At 46.0% G+C, this 23,424-nt stretch overlaps 1 protein-coding gene across 1 annotated transcript in view; it reads left to right on the forward strand.

Annotated features, from left to right (window-relative positions):
* Positions 1–23,424, forward strand: part of hira (histone cell cycle regulator a) — a 41,966-nt gene that overhangs the window by 12,826 nt on the left and 5,716 nt on the right. The window contains exons 15-20 of the mRNA XM_090236933.1: positions 56–235; positions 948–1,251; positions 11,032–11,133; positions 11,255–11,403; positions 16,040–16,201; positions 18,771–18,829. Coding sequence (XP_090093059.1) covers positions 56–235; positions 948–1,251; positions 11,032–11,133; positions 11,255–11,403; positions 16,040–16,201; positions 18,771–18,829 — 956 coding nt within the window. The remainder of the gene's footprint in view (positions 1–55; positions 236–947; positions 1,252–11,031; positions 11,134–11,254; positions 11,404–16,039; positions 16,202–18,770; positions 18,830–23,424) is intronic.

Consider the following 23,424-nt stretch of genomic DNA (forward strand, 5'->3'; position numbering starts at 1 on the left):
CCCCCGGCCTGTTAATTTAATATTTTGCTCTCCCTCTCTTTTCCATTCCTGACAGTGTTTCCGGTGCCACGGCCCAGGCCTCGTCTCTTAACACCACAGCCATGAAGTCCAACCTGCTCCTAACTACCTCCACCAAGATGGAGCCGATGAAAGCCCTTGACTCCAGGTTCACAGAGAGGTCAAAGGTCATGCCCGGGGTCACCATCTCTATGGCGGGACTCACCCCGCTAGACAGGTAAGGGAACAGAACCATCAAGCTTATCCCAATAGTCTTTATGATCAGTCAACAGTTGCTGATTTGAGGCATACAATGCTGGAACGTTATTGGTCGTTTCCACATCTGATATTCTTGTTATCTGAACACGGGAAAAATAAATCAGTTTAGGACGTACATATGTTCCTATGAACACAACAAAAACAACAGATTGAATGCTAGCTTTGTTTTTAATGGAGCAATCCACCTTTGATTGACACTTCTTGGAATAGATGTTAAGTGATGACCAGTTTCTTTAAAAAAAAAATATATATATATATATATTCACTGAACTAGATTGATCTGTTTTTGTTCTTTCCTTGTTGACTGGGACTTGGAGGTTGTCTCTCTAGAAAGGGCATCTTCATTCAGGTCAATGAGGCCATAATGGATGGACAAGTGAACAGGAATTACAGCTGGAAATGTCCCCATTAAACAGGAAATAGATGTCCCCATTAAACAGGAAATAGAGCATGAAGTGTCCCTGTTAACCTGGAAATAGGGTAGGAAGTACATCGTTCAAATTGGGCTCAACACACAACTCAACCCTCCTCACCAAAAAAGTTAATTCAATATTTTCCAAGCATTGCTTCGCCTATGATCATATATGAGGAAACACTACTAAGGCGATCGGGCATGGGTTAATGGAACACGTGGTGAGTCTATTTCTGTGGTTGTTGTCCTCCTGTTGTAGAGTGAAAGACGGCGGCACTTTAAAGGAGCTCAAGGATGAGACGAGCAGCGACAGCGAGGACAAGATGGTTGTGGTGAAGTCCCCCTCCTTCACCAAGAGGAAAGCCCTCGACGTGGACGGAGGGGACAACCAGTTGGAGAAGAGGAAGGCCCTAGACGTGGACGGAGGGGACAATCAGGTGGAGAAGCGGAAGGCCCTAGACGTGGACGGAGGGGACAACCAGGTAGAGAAGAGGAAAAAGGGACGGCCCAGGAAAATGGACGCGAAAATGATGATGCCCGTGTCCCACCAAACCTTCCAGCAGGTAAGGCCAGTTGATTTCACGTAATCTCATGACTTTACATATTTTTTCTGATGGAAGATATGATAATATTCAAGATATGCTTGTCTTTGAATGTAATGGTCTTGATTGGATATGGGATCAACAAGCTGATTGGCTGCGTACGAAATGACACCCTTATTCCTATAGTGTAGGAATATTCAACCGGGGGTCCCCTATGGGTCCGCTGTGGTACGGCAGGGGTCAACAGTGAAGAGGCGACTCTGGGATGCTGGCCTTCTAGATGAAAGTTGCAAAGAAAAAGCCATATCTCAGACTGGCCAATAAAAAGAAAAGATTAAGATGGACAAAAGAACACAGACACTGGACAGAGGAACTCTGCCTAGAAGGCCAGCATCCCGGAGTCGCCTCTTCACTGTTGACGTTGAGACTGGTGTTTTGCTGGTACTGTTTAATGAAGGTGCCAGTTGAGGACTTGTGAGTTGTCTGTAACTGTCCTCTTGCTCAGTTGTGCACCGGGGCCTCCCACTCTTTCTATTCTGGTTTGAGCCAGCTTGAGCTGTTTCATGAAGGGAGTAGTACACAGCGTTGTACGAGATCTTCAGTTTTTTGGCAATTTCTCGCATGGAATAGCCTTCATTTCTCAGAACAAGAGTAGACTGATGAGTTTCAGTAGAAAGTTCTTTGTTTCTGGCCATTTTGAGCCTGTAATTGAACCCACAAATGCTGATGATCCAGATACTCAACTCGTCTAAAGAAGGCCAGATTTATTGCTTCTTTAATCAGTACAACAGTTTTCAGCTGTGCTAACATAATTGCACAATGGTTTTCTAATGAACAATTAGCCTTTTTAAACTTGGATGAGCTAACACAACGTGCCATTGGAACACAGGAGTGATGGTTGCTGATAATGGGCCTCTGTAAGCCTATGTAGATATTCCATAAAAAATCAGCCGTTTCCAGCTACGATAGTCATTTACAACATTAACAATGTCGACACTGTATTTCTGATTAATTTTATATTATTTTAATCGACAAAAACAAGGACATTTCTAAGTGACCCCAAACTTTTTAATGGTAGTGTATGTCTGCATACACACATGCATACACACATGCATACACACATGCATACACACATGCATACACACATACATACATACACACATACATGCATACATACATACATACATACATACATACATACATACATACATACATACATACATACATACATACATACATACATACATACATACATACATACATACATACATACATACATACATACATACATACATACATACATACATACATACATACATACATACATACATGCATACATGCATACATACATGCATGCATGTACCAGATTTGCCAGTTCTTGCTGTGAAATGTAACCCCCTTTTCCACCAAGGCACCGGCAAGTTCCCGGACATTTCTGGGGGGAATGGCCCTAGCCCTCACCCTCCGATCCAATAGGTCGCAGATGTGCTCAATGGGATTGAGATCCGGGCTCTTCGCTGGCCATGGCAGAACACTGACATTTCTGTCTTGCAGGAAATCACACAGAGAACGAGCAGTATGGCTGGTGGCATTGTAATGCTGGAGGGTCATGTCAGGATGAGCCTGCAGGAAGGGTACCTTTTGAAGGAGGAGGATGTCTTTCCTGTAACACACACGTTGAGATTTCCTGCAATGACAACAATCTCAGTTCGATGATGCTGTGACACACCGCCCCAGACCATGATGGACCCTCCACCTCCAAATTGATCCCGCTCCAGTGTACAGGCCTCGGTGTAACGCTCATTCCTTCAACGATAAACACGAATCCGGCCATCACCCCTGGTGAGACAAAACCGTGACTCGTTAGTGAAGAGTACTTTTTGCCAGTCCTGTCTGGTCCAGCGATGGTGGGTTTATGCCCATAGGTGACGTTGTTGCCGGTGATGTCTGGTGAGGACCTGCCTTACAACAGGCCTACAGGCCCTCGCTCCAGCCTCTCTCTCCAGTCTGAGCACTGATGGAGGGATTGTGCATTCCTGGTGTAACTCGGGCAGTTGTTGTTGCCATCCTGTAACTGTCCCACAGGTGTGATGTTCGGATGTACCGATCCTGTGCAGGTGTTGTTACACGTGGTCTGCCACTGTGAGGATGATCAGTTGTCCGTCCTGTCTCCCTGTAGCGCTGTCTTAGGCGTCTCACAGTACGGAGATTGCAATTCATTGTTCTGGCCACAACTGCAGTCCTCATGCCTCCTTGCAGCATGCCTAAGGCACATTCACGCAGATGAGCAGGGACCCTGGACATCTTTCTTTTGGTGTTTTTCAGAGTCAGTAAAAAGGCCTCTTTAGTGTCCTGAGTTTTCATAACTGACCTTAATTGCCAACTGTCTGTAAGCTGTTAGTGTCTTAACGACCGTTCTACAGGTGCATGTTCATTCATTGTTTATGGTTCATTGAACAAGCATGGGAACCAGTGTTTAAACCCTTGACAATGAAGATCTACAGCACCAGTCGAAAGTTTGGACACCTACTCATTCAAGGGTTTTTCTACATTGTAGAATAGTAGTGAAGACATCAAAGTTTTAAACAAATCAAAATATATTTTAGACGCTTCAAAGTATTCACCCTTTGCCTTGATGACAACTTTTGGTGTTCTCTCAACCAGCTTCACGAGGAATGCTTTTCCAACACTCTTGGAATTCCCACATATGCTGAGCACTTGTTGGTTGCTTTTTCTTCGCTCTGTGGTCCAACTCATCCCAAACCATCTCAATTGGGTTGAGGTCGGGTGATTGTGGAGGCCAGGTCATCTGATGCAGCACTCCATTACTCTCTGTCTTGGTCAAATAGCTCTTACACAGCCTGGAGGTGTGTTGGGCCATTGTCCTGTTGAAACAAATGATAGTCCCACTAAGCGCAAACCAGATTGGGATGGTGCAGAATTCTGTGGTAGCCATGCTGGGTAAGTGTGCCTTGAATTCTAAATAAATCACAATGTCATGAGCAAAGAAACCCATACCATCACACCTCTTCCATGCTTCCTGGTGGGAACCACACATGCGGAGAACATCCGGTCACCTACTCTGTGTCTCACAAAGACACAGCGGTTGGAACCAACATTTTACAATTTGGACTCATCAGACCAAAGGACAGATTTCTACCGGTTTAATGTCCATTGTGCGTGTTTCTTGGCCTAAGCAAGCCTCTTCTTCTTATTGGAGTCCTTTAGTAGTGGTTTCTTTGTAGCAATTCGACCATAATGATGCCGACAGATAGGGCAGCTCTGCTTCTAGCTCCTACGCAACTTTGCAGTATTTTTGTTTTTTTGTGTGTTATTTCTTCCTTTATTAGCCCAGAATGTTTTTTTTTGTGTTATTACCTACAGCCGGAAATAACTTTCTGGATATCAGAGCGGCGGTATCTCACCAGGAATACAACTTTCCCGAATTGGATCCTTTGTTCGTACCTCCCAGGGCAATTGAACTTACCCCAGAGGCTGCTCCAAGATGCTGCCGGAGGAGAAGAGGTTTTCGGAGTGGACTTCTAGTCCGACAACATCCACTCCTTCCGAGTATATTACTCGCTAATGTTCAGTCTCTGGACAATAAAGTAGACAAGCTCAGGGAGAGAGGGTCTCCTTCCAGAGAGACATCAGGGACTGTAACGTACTCTGTATCACAGAATCATGGCTCTCTCTAGATATACTGTCCCCGTTCATACAGCCAGCTGGGTTCTCAGTTCATCGTGCAGACAGGCATAAAGAACTCTCCGGGAAGAAGAAAGGCAGGGGTGTATGTTGAATGACTCCTGGTGTGATTGTGGTAACATACAGAAACTCAAGTCCTTTTGTTCACCCGACCTAGAATACCTCACAATCAAATGCCAACGTATTACGTCCAAAGAGAATTATCTTCGATTATATTCACAGCCGTGAATGCAAAGGGAAAAACAGCCACGTCGCAGACAGACTTCTTGCTCCCGAACAAGCTAAACACCTTCTTCGCCCGCTTTGAGGATAACACAGTACCACCGGCGCAGCCTGCTCCCCACTTGCTTCAAGATGTCCACCACTGTTCCTGTACCCAAGAAAGAAAAGGTAACTGAACAAAATAACTATTGCCCCGTAGCACTCAATTCTGTCAGCATGAAGTGCTTTGAAAGGCTAGCTAAGGATCATATCACCTCAACCTTACTAGATACCCTGGATACTTCAATTTGCTTACCGCCCCGATAGATCCACAGACTGCAATCGCCATCACTCTGCACACTGTCCTATCCCATCTGGAGAAGAGGAATACCTATGTAAGACTGCTGTTCATTGACCATAGTTCAGCATTCAACACCATAGTTCCCTCTAAGCTCATCATTAAGCTCAGGGCCCTAGGTCTGAACCATGCACTGTGCAACTGGGTCCTGGACTTCTAGACGAGCCGCCCCCAGGTGGTGAAGGCAGGAAACACCTCTACTTCGCTGATCCTCAAACACAGGGCCCCCATAAGGGTGCGTGCTCAGCACCCTCATGTACTCCCTGTTCACCCATGACTGCCTGGCCACGCATACCTCCAACTCGGTCATCAAGTTTGACGAAAACACAGTTGTTGGCCTGATTATCAACAATGACGAGACAGCCTACAGGGAGGAGGTGAGGGCCCTGGTGGAGTGGTGCCAGGAAAATAACCTCTCTCTCAACGTCAACAAAACAAAGGAACTGATTGTGGACTTCAGGAAACAGCAGTGTGAGCACGCCCCTATCCACATCAACGGGACCGCAGTGGAGAAGATGAAAAGCTTCAAGTTCCTCTGTGTACACATCACTGACGATCTGAAAAGGTGCAACAGTGCCTCTTCAACCACAGGAGGCTGAAGAAATTTGGCTTGGCTCCTAAGACCCGCACAAACTTTTACAGATACAGCATGACAGGACGCTCTTAATTGTGTATCACTGCCTGGTACGGAAACTGCACTGCCCACAACCACAGGGTTCATTAGAGGGTGGTGCGGTCTGCCCATCGAGTCACCGTCTTTTACCAAATAGGGCTATCTTCTGTATACCACCCACATACCTTGTCACAACACAACTGATTGGCTCAAACGCATTATGTAAAATAAATTACACAAATGAACATTTAACAAGACACACCTGTTCATTGAAATGCATTCCAGTTGACTACTTCATGAAGCAGGTTGAGAGAATGCCAAGTGTGTGCAAAGCTGTCATCAAGGCAAAGGGTGGCTACTTTGAAGAATCTTAAATATAAAATATATTTTGATTTGTTTAACAATTGTTATGGTTACTACATGATTCCATGTGTGTTATTTCATTAGTTTTGATGTCTTCACTATTATTATACAACCCTTGAATGAGTAGGTGTGTCCAAACATTTGACTGGTACTGCATTTCAATCTATTAATATCTCTAGCAACAACTGAATAAACACATTTTTGCACGTGGTTTTGAGGTCAGACCAATTCTTATTCTTCAACCAAGAAGATTTTCGCTAGCTTGATAGGCTTGCTAATATTGCAAATAATGAAGTTAGTCTAACCATATTGTCAAATTTATGCAAGCAAGCAAGCTATCTATCTATATTATCCCCATTGATGAGTTTATAATTGTCAATAATGAATGTTTGCAACTTTTGGTTAAAAAGGTGAAAGGTCGTTGGTGAAATGTCGCAACTCGGGTAACAAAAATGTATCCCGGATTCCCTTTTGTAATTATGAGTTGGATGATGCTTAACCACGTTTCCATCCACATTGCGTAGAAAAATAAATCACAACGGCTGTGATGGAAACAGGAAGTGTTGTTAGTATTTTAGAAATGTCGACAGGCGGTTTGTTCGTTAGACTTGGTGGGATATATTTGTGTCTGTAAAATGTGTTATGTGACCAATTGCAGTAGAAATGATTTCTTGCGCAATTTTTTTTTCTAGAATAACCATGTCGAGGTAAATTTGCAGTCACGAAATGCTATGTTCTCTGGGCCTCCCACTACGACTTGAAAATGTAATGCAGACTTTATTTAAGCAATAATGCACAAGGGGGTGTGGTATATGGCCAATATACCACGGCTAAGGGCTGTTCTCATGCACAACATGGAGTGTTGACCCCCCCCCCCCCCCCCCCCCCCCGAGGTCCCTTATTGCTATTACAAACTGGTCACCAATGTAATTAGAGCAGTAAAAATAAATGTTTTGTCTTATCCGTGGTATACGGCTGTCAGCCAATCAGCATTCAGGGCTCAAACCACCCAGTTTATAATAGGCTATAAGTTGTGATGAAGTTCGCAATGAGGTGAAAGTGCACGGTGATGAACTTGATTCTCTTTTCCAATAAATATTGAGGGTCTTAAGTTAAATGCAACGACGATCGGTGCTTAGCTGCCATTGAACAAATAAAAATTATCATTCTCTTATCCATTTCATAATACACTGAACAAAAATATAAAATGTAACATGTAAAGTGTTGGTCCCATGTTTCATTAGCTGAAATAAAAGTTCTGTACGCACAAAAAGCTTATTTCTCTAAAATGTTGTTCACAAATTTGTTTACAATCCATCCACCTGACAGGTGTGGCTTATCAAGAAGCTGATTAAACAGCATGCCCATTACACAGGTACACCTTGTGCTGGGGACAATAAAATGCCACACAATGTTCACCAGAGCTGTTGCCAGTTAAGTGAATGTTCATTTCTCTACCATAAGCCACCTCCAATGTCGTTTTTAGAGAATTTGGCCTCACAACCACAGACCACGTGTATTTGTATTTTTTATTTTTTTATTTCACCTTTATTTAACCAGGTAGGCTAGTTGAGAACAAGTTCTCATTTGCAACTGCGACCTGGCCAAGATAAAGCATAGCAGTATGAGCAGACAACACAGAGTTACACATGGAGTAAACAATTAACAAGTCAATAACACAGTAGAAAACAAAGGGGGAGTCTATATACAATGTGTGCAAAAGGCATGAGGTAGGCGAATAATTACAATTTTGCAGATTAACACTGGAGTGATAAATGATCAGATGGTCATGTACAGGTAGAGATATTGGTGTGCAAAAGAGCAGAAAAATAAATAAATAAAAACAGTATGGGGATGAGGTAGGTGAAAATGGGTGGGCTATTTACCAATAGACTATGTACAGCTGCAGCGATCGGTTAGCTGCTCAGATAGCTGATGTTTGAAGTTGGTGAGGGAGATAAAAGTCTCCAACTTCAGCGATTTTTGCAATTCGTTCCAGTCACAGGCAGCAGAGTACTGGAACGAAAGGCGGCCAAATGAGGTGTTGGCTTTAGGGATGATCAGTGAGATACACCTGCTGGAGCGCGTGCTACGGATGGGTGTTGCCATCGTGACCAGTGAGCTGAGATAAGGCGGAGCTTTACCTAGCATGGACTTGTAGATGACCTGGAGCCAGTGGGTCTGGCGACGAATATGTAGCGAGGGCCAGCCGACTAGAGCATACAAGTCGCAGTGGTGGGTGGTATAAGGTGCTTTAGTGACAAAACGGATGGCACTGTGATAGACTGCATCCAGTTTGCTGAGTAGAGTGTTGGAAGCCATTTTGTAGATGACATCGCTGAAGTCGAGGATCGGTAGGATAGTCAGTTTTACTAGGGTAAGCTTGGCGGCGTGAGTGAAGGAGGCTTTGTTGCGGAATAGAAAGCCGACTCTTGATTTGATTTTCGATTGGAGATGTTTGATATGAGTCTGGAAGGAGAGTTTGCAGTCTAGCCAGACACCTAGGTACTTATAGATGTCCACATATTCTAGGTCGGAACCATCCAGGGTGGTGATGCTAGGCGGGCATGCGGGTGCAGGCAGCGATCGGTTGAAAAGCATGCATTTAGTTTTACTAGCGTTTAAGAGCAGTCGGAGGCCACGGAAGGAGTGTTGTATGGCATTGAAGCTTGTTTGGAGGTTAGATAGCACAGTGTCCAATGACGGGCCGAAAGTATATAGAATGGTGTCGTCTGCGTAGAGGTGGATCAGGGAATCGCCCGCAGCAAGAGCAACATCATTGATGTATACAGAGAAAAGAGTCGGCCCGAGAATTGAACCCTGTGGCACCCCCATAGAGACTGCCAGAGGACCGGACAGCATGCCCTCCGATTTGACACACTGAACTCTGTCTGCAAAGTAATTGGTGAACCAGGCAAGGCAGTCATTCGAAAAACCGAGGCTACTGAGTCTGCCGATAAGAATATGGGGATTGACAGAGTCGAAAGCCTTGGCAAGGTCGATGAAGACGGCTGCACAGTACTGTCTTTTATCGATGGCGGTTATGATATCGTTTAGTACCTTGAGTGTGGCTGAGGTGCACCCGTGACCGGCTCGGAAACCAGATTGCACAGCGGAGAAGGTACAGTGGGATTCGAGATGGTCAGTGACCTGTTTGTTGACTTGGCTTTCGAAGACCTTAGATAGGCAGGGCAGGATGGATATAGGTCTGTAACAGTTTGGGTCCAGGGTGTCTCCCCCTTTGAAGAGGGGGATGACTGCGACAGCTTTCCAATCCTTGGGGATCTCAGACGATATGAAAGAGAGGTTGAACAGGCTGGTAATAGGGGTTGCGACAATGGTGGCGGATAGTTTCAGAAATAGAGGGTCCAGATTGTCAAGCCCAGCTGATTTGTACGGGTCCAGGTTTTGCAGCTCTTTCAGAACATCTGCTATCTGGATTTGGGTAAAGGAGAACCTGGAGAGGCTTGGGCGAGGAGCAGCGGGGGGGGCGGGGCTGTTGGCCGAGGTTGAAGTAGCCAGGCGGAAGGCATGGCCAGCCGTTGAGAAATGCTCATTGAAGTTTTCGATAATCATGGATTTATCGGTGGTGACCGTGTTACCTAGCCTCAGTGCAGTGGGCAGCTGGGAGGAGGTGCTCTTGTTCTCCATTGACTTCACAGTGTCCCGTTGTGTGGGAGAGCGGTTAGCTGATGTCAACGTTGTGAACCGAGTGCCCCGTAGTGGTGGTGGGCTGATGGTATGGGCAAGCATAAGCTACGGACTACGAACACAATTGCATTTTATCGATGGCAATTTGAATGCACAAAAATACCATGACGAGATCCTGAGGCCCGCTGTGAGGCCCAGTCATCTGAAATCCTTAGATTTAGGGCCTCAATAATCCATTTCAATTGACTGATTTCCTCATATGAATTGTAACGCCGTAAAATCATTGAAATTGTTGCATTGTTGCGTTTTTATATTTTTGATCAGTTTAATAACTGAACCTGTCTACTTTATCAGCCAGCTATGGTCATGAGAGCATGAGCTAAAACACATTAAATGTGTGTATTTTTTGTTGTTGTTGTTGGTACGTGAGAACTGAAGCGCAAACGTGTTTTATTTTAATTGTATGTGCATTACGTCATCAGGCACTGCCTTGTAAACACGAGTCAGTTTGATGGAAACTTCTGGTGGGAAAATGTGTTGGTTTTTTTAATGCAAATTTGAAGGAAACCTAGCTATTGAATTGAAATTTCCCACTCTGAACTTCTGATAACTCCAATAGCATGTGAACTCCCCATTTGCACTCATTGGTGCTAATAACGCTTACAATAGTATCTAACAGGCTTTGAAAAGACATTGTTTAGTACCGCTAGCTGCTGGTACACTTTCTTGACTTACATTTTTGCCAACCTTTTGTTTAAACCGCTGCTATTAGTTTAACGTGTGTTTGCAGTCACCTTTCTATCTTACAGGCTATGTTAGAGTTTTCTCTTCCAATTATAATGTGGGGACTTTTGACCAGGGACATTTCTGAATTTTTTTTTTTCTTCTTTCCCCAACTGCACACTTGCAGGCTACCCCTTCATCAGAGAAGGAGCCTTGTTGTGTCGTTGCTATCCCCGTGGCTGTCCTCAAACTGCCCACTCCCACACCGCAGAAAGCATTTACTCTTCAGGTATGCTATTACATCACTCTTCAGTTGTGGCTAAACAACCCACATGGTCATAGACGGAGTCATGATCAGTACAATGGATGCTAGTCGGGGATGTGCTCTCTTTCTGCCATATTGTGTGTAGGTCAGTACGGAGCCCCCGGTGTACCTGGAGGTGGAGAACGACGTCTCTGCGGTGTCCGGAGCCAAACTCAGCCAGCTACGCTGTTCCAGGGAGGGCAGGGAGTGGGACACGTTGCTGCCCAGCCGAGTCATCACTGCAGCGGGCAGCAGGTAAGCAGTAAGGGGAGGGAGGTTCTACATGTCTCTAGTAGTATTAATGGTAGTTATCTGTTGTCTTAATACTTTACACTTGTAGGAATTGGCCTAATGTGGATAGAGCTAAATTGCAGTGTTTCTTCCAGAATAAATATGAAAAGCATAAACAACCAATTGAAAGGGAACAGTTTTGACGATTGAGAAAAGCATTAGACCAAAGTTGAGAACACAACAGTTCACCTGACACACGACTGAATCCAAACACTACACTGTTGATTTTATGTGTATTTTACATTTACTGGACTTTTCACCGCGTTTGTTTATTATAAAATCCTAAAATAATCTGGATACATTCAGTAACGTGATAATAATATTGGGGTAGGTGCAACTCGAGACAACAAAAAAAAAGGACCCGTGTTTGAGTGAGAGGACTGGTCTCTCCAAGAGGCCACACACCTCTACAAAGTGTGCACAGGTCCTAAGTCTTCAACTATAAGCTGTTTTTTTAAAACTCTCCTAGCTGTGCCATTGAGGAACTAAGAGCACACTTGCATTTGTTTTGTTTGGAACACAGCTCTGCGTCTCCCCTCAATCACACAGTTACGGTATGTTTCCAGAAACATATAAATCGCTATCTGGTTCAGGTGGGCGTCATTTGAAAGCTTTGTTCTATTGCCAACATGACTCATTATAAAATATTATCTTCGTGTCAGGCTTTCACACTGCAAACGGATCATAATTTTGGTGCACAGAGAAAATAATCATGGGTGTATTCAGGCGCCTTGTTCCGCAGCGATTTTTCATCACAATAGACAAACGGGCTCATTTTGTTCAAAACAACCCAGGGTATGACGCCATGTCATCTTGTAACTAACTATACATCAAACAAAGTGATCATAAACGGTGACACTGTATATATTAGTTTAATGAAATGGAAATGTGAAGTACACATTTGGACTCACAGGTGTTTGGCTTGTATCACATCCGTGGTATTTATTCTGCTCCTCAATGTCTCATCTTTGAAAATACATGGAGTCCTCTTCATTTACAGCATTTCCCTCAGACAACAGAAAAAGCAGAAGTTGCCAAATTAGTGGGAGGGATGGTGACCACTTCTTGTGGCTTCAGGTGCTCAAGTTCAGAACATCTGTCAGTCAAAACCCATACAGAGCTGTGAAGCGCAGAGCCTGAGCTATGATGTCATTTATAGCATGTTACTGTACAGTCACTGAGCTATGATGTCATATATAGCATGTTACTGTAGTCACTGAGCTATGATGTCATATATAACATGTTACTGTACAGTCACTGAGCTATGATGTCATATATAGCATGTTACTGTACAGTCACTGAGCTATGATGTCATATATAGCATGTTACTGTACAGACACTGAGCTATGATGTCATATATAGCATGTTACTGTACAGTCACTGAGCTATGATGTCATATATAGCATGTTACTGTACAGTCACTGAGCTATGATGTCATATATAACATGTTACTGTACAGACACTGAGCTCTGATGTCATTTATAGCATGTTACTGTACAGTCACTGAGCTATGATGTCATATATAACATGTTACTGTACAGTCACTGAGCTCTGATGTCATTTATAGCATGTTACTGTACAGTCACTATGTTTTGATTTCGGAGCTTATTAGTGCCCAAATCTGTCATTTTCAACCTGTATACAGGTACGAGTGTGAAGGGTAAAAGCTGGAATCCGTAGCAATGAAACTGCTATATCCATTTGCGGTATTACTACAACAAAGACTTTACTTCAAACTAATATTTTTGGGGGACGTCATTGCACTTGTGATTGAACAGCAGATTTTATAGCTCCTCTTCTCTGTTTAACCTCCTCGAGTCGATGTCCGTGCCCCTGCGGAAATCTATACGGAACAAAAATATAAACGCAACATGCAATCATTTCAACAAATTTACTGAGTTGCAGTTCATATAAGCAAATCAATCAATTGAAATAAATAAATGAGGCTCTAATCTATGGGTTTCATATGACACGGGGTGGGGGTGCAGCCTTGGGTGGGCCTGGGAGGGCATAGGCCCACCCACTGGGGAGCCAGGCCAGCCAATCAGGTCCACCCACTGGGGAGTGAGGACAGCCACAAAAGAGCTTCATTAGACAGAAATACTCCTCAGTTTCATCAGTTGTCTGGGTGGCTGGTCTCAGACGATCCCGCAGGTGAAGAAGCCGGATGTGGAGGTCCTGGGCTGGCGTGGTTACACACGGTCTGCGGTTGCGAGGCCGGTTGGATGTACTGCCAAATTCTTTAAAACGACATTGGAGTGGCTTATGGGAGAGAAATGAACACGTAATTCTCTAGCAACATCTCTGGTGGACATTCCTACAGTCAGCATGCCCATTGCACACTCCCTCAACTTGAGACATCTGTGGCATTGTGTTGTGTGACAACTGGCCTTTTATTGTCCCCCAGCTTGAGGTGCTGCTGTGTAATGATCATGCTGTTTAATCAGCTTCTTGATACGCCACTCCTGTTCAGTATAATTAGCATAATAAAAACATCCCCATAACAATCTGTCATTTTAAGCTGGAGAGATATCCACTGCATTCGCCCACGTTGTACTTTCTGCGGTGAAAAGTGACAGAGCTAGAGGCGGTCTATGTCTGACCATGAGACATGTTTTCACATGTTTTCACAAAGGCATCCAAACGGTTCGGCCTAAACTATTACGACCCCTCTATGAAAAGATGAGACCCCCCCCCCCCCCCCCCCCACAAGAGTTAGGACTCGTCTGAAGTTGGTACAGCCAATCTGACAACTTCTGTCTGTAGTGAACAGTTTGGGCCTCTGTGGAAAGGTGAGACTGTCACAAACAGATGCATGTTTTGCTCTAGTTGAACAAATGAATGGAAGTAGATATGGAGACTGTTTAGCCCCAAATAAGAGGTTAAATACCTGTAAAAAAATATATATATATATATAAATATATGTTTCCTGATCTTTCTTATATCGCTCAGATATAGGACCTACACTTCAGAACAAACTTCCTTTGGATTGTTTTGTTGTTGGGGGGGGCGACGACGACGGGACGGGGGGGGGGGAACTCTCTATTGTTCCATGTAGTGAATCTGTTTTTCAATGCGTTTGTACGGGCTAATATCAGTAAGGTCAAAGAAACTAAATAAACATTTTTTTCAAATCATTTTTTTGTTTGTTATTGTTATCCTTCAAGGGGGTGTTAAAATTCTAAATCAAATAACAACATGATCGCTGATATGACCTTCTTTTAAAAAAAAAATATATATCCATATAGAACTTACTAGAAACAAATGTCTGTTGTTCTTATCTCAGATCTAGGAGAGGCACAGGAGAACACACTTCCTGTCGACGGGGCTTCGACTGTAAGGGGTTAACAAAGTAAACCATAACAATATGCCCTGGGGCTTCGACTGTAAGGGGTTAACAAAGTAAACCATAACAATATGCCCTGGGGCTTCGACTGTAAGGGGGTTAACAAAGTAAACCATAACAATATGCCCTGGGGCTTCGACTGTAAAGGGGTTAACAAAGTAAACCATAACAATATGCCCTGGGGCTTCGACTGTAAGGGGGTTAACAAAGTAAACCATAACAATATGCCCTGGGGCTTCGACTGTAAGGGGGTTAACAAAGTAAACCATAACAATATGCCCTGGGGCTTCAACTGTAAAGGGGTTAACAAAGTAAACCATAACAATATGCCCTGGGGCTTCGACTGTAAGGGGTTAACAAAGTAAACCATAACAATATGCCCTGGGGCTTCGACTGTAAAGGGGTTAACAAAGTAAACCATAACAATATGCCCTGGGGCTTCGACTGTAAGGGGTTAACAAAGTAAACCATAACAATATGCCCTGGGGCTTCGACTGTAAGGGGGTTAACAAAGTAAACCATAACAATATGCCCTGGGGCTTCGACTGTAAGGGGGTTAACAAAGTAAACCATAACAATATGCCCTGGGGCTTCGACTGTAAGGGGTTAACAAAGTAAACCATAACAATATGCCCTGGGGCTTCGACTGTAAGGGGGTTAACAAAGTAAACCATAACAATATGCCCTGGGGCTTCGACTGTAAAGGGGTTAACAAAGTAAACCATAACAATATGCCCTGGGGCTTCGACTGTAAGGGGTTAACAAAGTAAACCATAACAATATGCCCTGGGGCTTCGACTGTAAGGGGTTAACAAAGTAAACCATAACAATATGCCCTGGGGCTTCGACTGTAAGGGGTTAACAAAGTAAACCATAACAATATGCCCTGGGGCTTCGACTGTAAGGGGGTTAACAAAGTAAACCATAACAATATGCCCTGGGGCTTCGACTGTAAAGGGGTTAACAAAGTAAACCATAACAATATGCCCTGGGGCTTCGACTGTAAGGGGTTAACAAAGTAAACCATAACAATATGCCCTGGGGCTTCGACTGTAAAGGGGTTAACAAAGTAAACCATAACAATATGCCCTGGGGCTTGCCGGCGGTGCTGCTTCCGCTAATGCGCTTCTCAGCTTTAACGTCTTTGGAGTTTTTATAGGGGGATTTAGCTTCCGTTCCAACTGTGGTAATGAGCAACCGTTAAAGCTTTATTTACACCGTAGTAAACAAGGCGTGTCTCTCTCCTCCACCCAGTGATGTGGTGGCAGTGGCGTGCGAGGACCGCATGTTGTCTGTGTTTTCGGCGTGTGGCCGCCGCCTACTACCCGCCATCCTGCTGCCCGCGACCATGTCCGCCCTGCACTGCTCAGGCTTCTACGTCATGGCCTTGACCGCCTGCGCCACCCTGTCTGTCTGGTGAGAGAGAGCCCCGTGACACACACACACACACACACACACACACACACCCGTATTGACGTGACAAAACCTATTGAGATGCACCATCTAGGCTGCTGCTCTGATGGGAAGTTACCCCTACGTGCTCTGGTCATGCTCTGGTCATGCTCTGGTCATGCTCTGGTCATGCTCTGGCCATGCTCTGGTCATGCTCTGCCCAGCATTTTTCACTTCCTTCATCACTTCCTTCATCACTGTTCTTTTAATTAGACCTATTGTTGTATTTATTCAGCCTCCCACCCCACTACCCCACTACCCCACCCCACTACCCCACCACCCCACTACCCCACTACCCCACTACCCCACCACCCCACCACCCCACTACCCCACTACCACCCCACCCCACCACCCCACTACCACCCCACCCCACCCCACTACCCCACCACACCACTACCCCACCACCCCACTACCCCACCACCACCCCACTACCACCACACCACTACCCCACTACCACTACCCCACCACCCCACTACCCCACCACCCCACTACCCCACCACCACCACCACCCCATTACCCCACCACCACCCCACTACCCCACCACCACCCCACTACCCCACCACCCCACCACCCCACTACCCCACCACCACCACCACCCCACTACCCCACCACCACCCCACTACCCCACCACCCCACTACCCCACCACCACCACCACCCCACTACTCCACCACCACCCCACTACCCCACCACCCCACTACCCCACTACCCCACCACCCCACTACCCCACCACCCCACTACCCCACCACCCCACTACCCCACTACCCCACCACCACCACGACACCCCCACCACCACCACGACACCACCACCACCCCACCACCACCCCACTACCCCACTACCCCACCACACCACCACCCCACCACACCACCACCACCACCACACCACTACCCCACCACCCCACTACCCCACTACCACCACACCACCCCACCACACCACACCACCCCACCACCACCACCCCACTACCCCACTACCCCACCACCCCACCACTAATGTGCAGAGGTGTTGAATATGAGTCAAACAAGAAATAGGTCACTGCTTGTGTTAATTGATGACAAGACAACCAGCAGCATCAGAGACGTTTGGGTTTCTATATAGGCTGTTGTTTAAAGAAAGAGGAGTGCTAAAGTTGTCAATGAACTGTTAAGATGTGTGAGCAACAGGGCCACAGTTATAATTAAAGCATCTGATCATCAATGGATTAGAGATAAAAGCTGTTTGTTTTAACTCAGTGGCCACATAGCCTTATCACCTAGGTAGGCCACATAGCCTTATCACCTAGGTAGGCCACATAGCCTTATCACCTAGGTAGGCCACATAGTCTTATCACCTAGGTAGGCCACATAGCCTTATCACCTAGGTAGGCCACATAGCCTTATCACCTAGGTAGGCCACATAGCCTTATCACCTAGGTAGGCCACATAGCCTTATCACCTAGGTAGGCCACATAGCCTTATCACCTAGGTAGGCCACATAGCCTTATCACCTAGGTAGGCCACATAGCCTTATCACCTAGGTAGGCCACATAGCCTTATCACCTAGGTAGGCCACATAGCCTTATCACCTAGGTAGGCCACGTAGCCTTATCACCTAGGTAGGCCACGTAGCCTTATCACCTAGGTAGGCCACGTAGCCTTATCACCTAGGTAGGCCACGTAGCCTTATCACCTAGGTAGGCCACGTAGCCTTATCACCTAGGTAGGCCACGTAGCCTTATCACCTAGGTAGGCCACGTAGCCTTATCACCTAGGTAGGCCACGTAGCCTTATCACCTAGGTAGGCCACGTAGCCTTATCACCTAGGTAGGCCACGTAGCCTTATCACCTAGGTAGGCCACGTAGCCTTATCACCTAGGTAGGCCACGTAGCCTTATCACCTAGGTAGGCCACGTAGCCTATTCACCTAGGTAGGCCACGTAGCCTTACCACCTAGGTGAGCGATGAGTGTGGGATTTCCGACTGCTTAACACGACTCCCATACTCTGGGGTGCACTAGCGACGGCGATCACTCCTGACTCACCACACCTTGTATTTTAGACTAGAGACAACCCCTAGTCCCTTGACACTTTTCATTTGTGTGAAGTGTGAACATTTGAAATGTTTTGGTAGTTTAGCGGGTTCTCTTCTCCACAGAGACTTACTGGAGCAGTTAAGGTTAAGTGAATCGCACGTCGTTACCTCGTCCGCTCGGGGATTCAAACCAGCTACCTTTCGGTTACTGGCTCAACGCTCTTAACCGCTAGGCTACCTACCGCAGCAATATGGTGATATCTCAGACTTGCTCTCTGATAGGCTAGGAAGAATGACACATTGCTTACACCTATCAAATCCTGTCAGATCTCCTCAAGTGTCTAGGGTGTTCAGAGGCTAGGGGTTGTTTGTTTCTGGACAGGGCCATACATTGAGTACATCATTGTAAATAAGAATTTTGTTCTTAACTGACTTGCCTAGTTAAATAAACGTTTTTATTTTTTAAATTAAAAAGAATTGAGACGTGTTCTGTCTTCTCCACCTTCTTCTTCTTCTTCTTCTCTACAGGGATGTCCAAAAACAGAGTGCCGTGGTGAAGAATGAATCTTTGCAGACCATTTTATCAGGTGAGAGGAGTTCTACTTCAAACCTTTCAGACCGTCAGTACGGTTGAAAGTATGGATTATATCCCAGCGCAGGTTGAGTATCAACAACAGAGTCCTGACGGTTACGTGACAGCGTGGGGGGGGTTCATATACACGTCAGAACTCTGTCTTATTACTTCTCCCAAAGTTAGCATAGCATATCACGCAAATGGACTGGTCCACTGCTCCTGTTTTTCAGTTTGCATCTTCCCAGGTCCCACAGTATGGTAAACTAAACTCTGTGTGAGTTGTGTGTCCTGTCAGTCTGTGACCAACAGCCTGAGACCTGTGGATCAGAGCGTGAAATTCGCCCTCCAAGGCTGTGTGACAGCTCTCCCCAACCTATCCCTTTTATCTGAGGATTTCGGGGCTTCCTTGTCTTGTGTTGATTTAGCCCACCAGCTAGTGTGTGTGTGTTGGCCACCATACTCCGGCGCTAATCTTGTCAAGATATCCTCCACTGCTGTGCTCGTTATCAAGGCCACCGGGCACTAACGTTAGTCATCCTTCAACTACAGTCGTGGCCAAAAGTTTTGAGAATGATACTTAGGCAAAATTGTGAGTAGGCCCAGTCCCTTGGCTGAGAAGCAACCCCACAGATGAATGGTCTCGGGATGCTTTAATGTTGGCATGACACAGGACTGATGGTAGCGCTCACCTTGTCTTCTCCGGACAAGCTTTTTTCCGAATGCCCCAAACAATCGGAAAGGGGATTCATCAGAGAAAATTACTTTACCCCTGTCCTCAGCAGTCCAATCCCTGTACCTTTTGCAGAATATCAGTCTGTCCCTGATATTTTTCCTGGAGAGAAGTGGCTTCTTTGCTGCCCTTCTTGACACCTGGCCATCCTCCAAAAGTCTTCACCTCACTGTGCGTGCAGATACTCTCACACCTGCCTGCTGCCATTCCTGAGCAAGCTCTGTACTGGTGGTGCCCCAATCCTGCAGCCGAATCAACTTTAGGAGACGGTTCTGGCGCTTGCTGGACTTTCTTGGGTGCCCTGAAGCCTTCTTCACAATAAGTGAACCGCTCTCCTTGAAGTTCTTGATGATCCGATAAATGGTTGATTTAGGTGCAATCTTACTGGCAGCAATATCGTTGCCTGTGAAGCCCTTTTTGTGAAAAGCAATGATGACAGGATGTGTTTCCTTGCAGGTAACCATGGTTGACAGAAGAACAAAGATTCCAAGCACCACCCTCCTTTTGAAGCTTCAGTCTGTTATTCAAACTCAATCAGCATGTCAGAGTGATCTCCAGCCTTGTCCTCGTCAACACTCACACCTGTGTTAACGAGAGTATCACTGACATGCTGTCAGCTGGTCCTTTTGTGGCAGGGCTGAAATGCAGTGGAAATGTTTTTTGGGGATTCAGTTCATTTGCATGGCAAAGAGGGACTTTGCAATTAATTGCTATTAATCTGGATCACTCTTCATAACATTCTGGTGTATATGCAAATTGCCATCATACAAACTGAGGCAGCAGACTTTGTGAAAATTAATATTTGTGTCATTCTCAAAACTTTTGGCCAAGACTGTATATAAAACTCGAACGGGTCACTTTCCTAGATAACCACATCTATGAAAGTTTGTTAACCTAGCCAGCTGTATGACATGCGATTCAGTTTGCCTCCCCTAGGCATCTCTCTCCCCTGTTATCACACGCTAGCTACACACGCTTGGTGTCACAGGCTAGCTACACACGCTTGGTATCACAAGCTAGCCACACAAGCTAGTTTGCCAGTTTATTAAACTAGCTTCCACTTTTTGTTGTCAGCTTGCCTTACAAAATGACTGCCATTCGTGCGTATTTCGCATAAATAAGCAGACATTTAAATATGTTACAGCTCATATTCCAGCCATGTTTACATCGCCTGCCAGATTATTGTAGCTCTCTACCCTTTCTGTGTATTGCGGTAGCTGTTGTAATACAGTCTTCGGTTACTATTATATTAGTTAATTTGATGAATCAGTGTATTGTATAAGAAATATTTATATTTCATGATTTATTTTGTTTACATTCTGAGCTCCGAGAACACCGCATCACCGTGATGCTGGGTATGCATGGCTGCTCCTCTTGTGGAACTGAATTACAGGTTAAAGACATGATCCGTTGGCCATCTGTCTGACCCCTGCGTTAACTGCACCATCCTGCCTGTGAAGGTGAGGGAAGCGAAGAGGGCCTGGTTTTCACAAATCATTTACCAGTGTTGTTCGCCAGGACCCACCCAGGGCCACCAAAAACAAAACCGATGGCAACCCCCCCCCCCCCCCAACCACTGTAAAAAAAAAAATATATATATTTTTTTAAATAAAAGCCTCAAACAGAAGGCCGATTCCTTCTCTTCTAAGAAGGAGCTACTAAAAACGCTTTTGCGTTCCTTCAAGCCCCCGAGTCGGGCCCCCTCTCGCACACTGCCGTACAGAGGACTTGATAGCTGAGATGATGATCTGCTGTCGACTTGGGCATCCAACCAGCACTGTAGTGACCAGGATGACGACACGCCCAACATGATGAGGGAGGTGCCAACCACTGTGGGAGGTGCCAACCACTATTCAGTCTCAATGCCAAAGGAGGAGCAGTCATAAGGAAGCTCTGCCTCACTATGCACAGTCCTGCGTGCTGCCTTAGCTAGGCTGGAGCTTGATGACCCTCAAGCAACATAACCCATTCTTTAAGAAGGCCCAGGCAGCGACACCGTTCAGTATGCCATCTTCACCGTCTGTTCTTTTTTACAATTATTAATTTAACCTTTATTTAACAAGTCAGTTAAGAACAAATTCTTATTTTCAATGACGGCCTAGGAACAGTGGGTTAACTGTCTGTTCAGGGGCAGAACAGATTTGTACCTTGTCAGCTCGGGGATTTGATCTTGCAACCTTCCGGTTACTAGTCCAATGCTCTAACCACTAGGCTACCCTGCCGCCTCTTAAGGAGCTTCGGAGATGCTGGTCTGACCCGCGGGCCCTTGCCCACCATGGCAAGGTCAGTAGGACGCTATCTGCCATGCGCGACGCAAAACAACATGGGCTGGACCATATGCCTAAGGTGGATGAATGCATAGCAGAGCTAATGCTCTCTCCAGATGAAGCCCTGAAAGATGTGATGTCTGCCCCAGACCTCAGTGCTCACGTTAGCACAGAACAGGATGCAGCGCGCAGACCCGGACTTCTGCAACCTGAATGACGCATCTCTTCAGGCATTTGCGTTCATGAACAGAGAACAGACTGCTCTTCGGTCCGCAGCTGAGCGGAAAACCAGAGGGAGCAGTGGGATGTTTGTTATGAGGCGAACAGGTTCTCGCACTGTTCCCCCTGCGACAAGAAGTCTACCACCTTGTTCAGAGTTCAAGAGCCCCCTGGGCTTGGACACCTTACCCCACACATGGCCAGAGGGCCTCTGACCCCCCCCCCCGAACCATGGCAGTTCCCTCACAGACAGGAGCTGCGTTCAGTTGGAATGCAGGTTATGGCATCCCAGCCCAGACCAGCTATGGGTGTGGCATCTGAAGTGCCCGACCCTCTACTGATCAGCTGATCATCTGAAGTGCCCGACCCTCTACTGATCGGGTTCTCGGACGTAACTTCCTTTCAAGCATGCAGAGGAGCCTTCCTCTTTAGCTATTTCATCAGCGAAACGCGAGTGAGCTCTTTATGAGCCCAGTCTACCTACGATAGAAGGCAGATGACCTAGGTGCGACCTTATGGCTCAATCCAGCCTTTTTACCTAAGGGTTTTATCACCCCTTCACATCAATCAAACCATTGAATTGGTGGCCTACTGCCCCCATCCTTTCCAGAATTCGGAGGATGAGTGAACTAATCTCCTGTGTCCAGTCCTTTCCCTCATACGCTCTATGCAAACCTCGGAGCACTACAGGAAGTCAGATCAGCTGTTTCTGTGCTTCGGTGGGAAGTCAAAAGGCCTTGCATTGTCCAAGCCAGAGGCTTTCACACTGGCTTGTGGATGTCATCACTCAGGCCTACAAGGGAGCAGGGCGCCCTGTCCCAGAAGGTGTGAGATGCCACTCGACCAGAAGTGTCACCACATCCTGGGCTACGCTGAGAGGCGTCCCCCTGAAATATACGCAGCTGCTACCTGGTTGTCGCCCTGCGCGTTGTCAAGATTTTACAAGGTCGACGTCGCATCCTGCCACACCATGGGCTCTACCATTCTTCCAGTGGCACTGGTGCATTAATCAGAGGTTAGTGCTACTCCTCAGAGGTTAGTGCTACTCCTCAGAGGTTAGTGCTACTCCTCAGAGGTTAGTGCTACTCCTCAGAGGTTAGTGCTACTCCTCAGAGGTTAGTGCTACTCCTCAGAGGTTAGTGCTACTCCTCAGAGGTTAGTGCTACTCCTCAGAGGTTAGTGCTACTCCTCAGAGGTTAGTGCTACTCCTCAGAGGTTAGTGCTACTCCTCAGAGGTTAGTGCTACTCCTCAGAGGTTAGTGCTATTCCTCAGAGGTTAGTGCTATTCCTCAGAGGTTAGTGCTATTCCTCAGAGGTTAGTGCTATTCCTCAGAGGTTAGTGCTATTCCTCAGAGGTTAGTGCTACTCCTCAGAGGTTAGTGCTACTCCTCA

Source organism: Oncorhynchus mykiss, chromosome 6, assembly GCF_057628025.1.
Source record: "Oncorhynchus mykiss isolate SJ-2025 chromosome 6, ASM5762802v1, whole genome shotgun sequence".
NCBI lineage: Eukaryota > Metazoa > Chordata > Actinopteri > Salmoniformes > Salmonidae > Oncorhynchus > Oncorhynchus mykiss.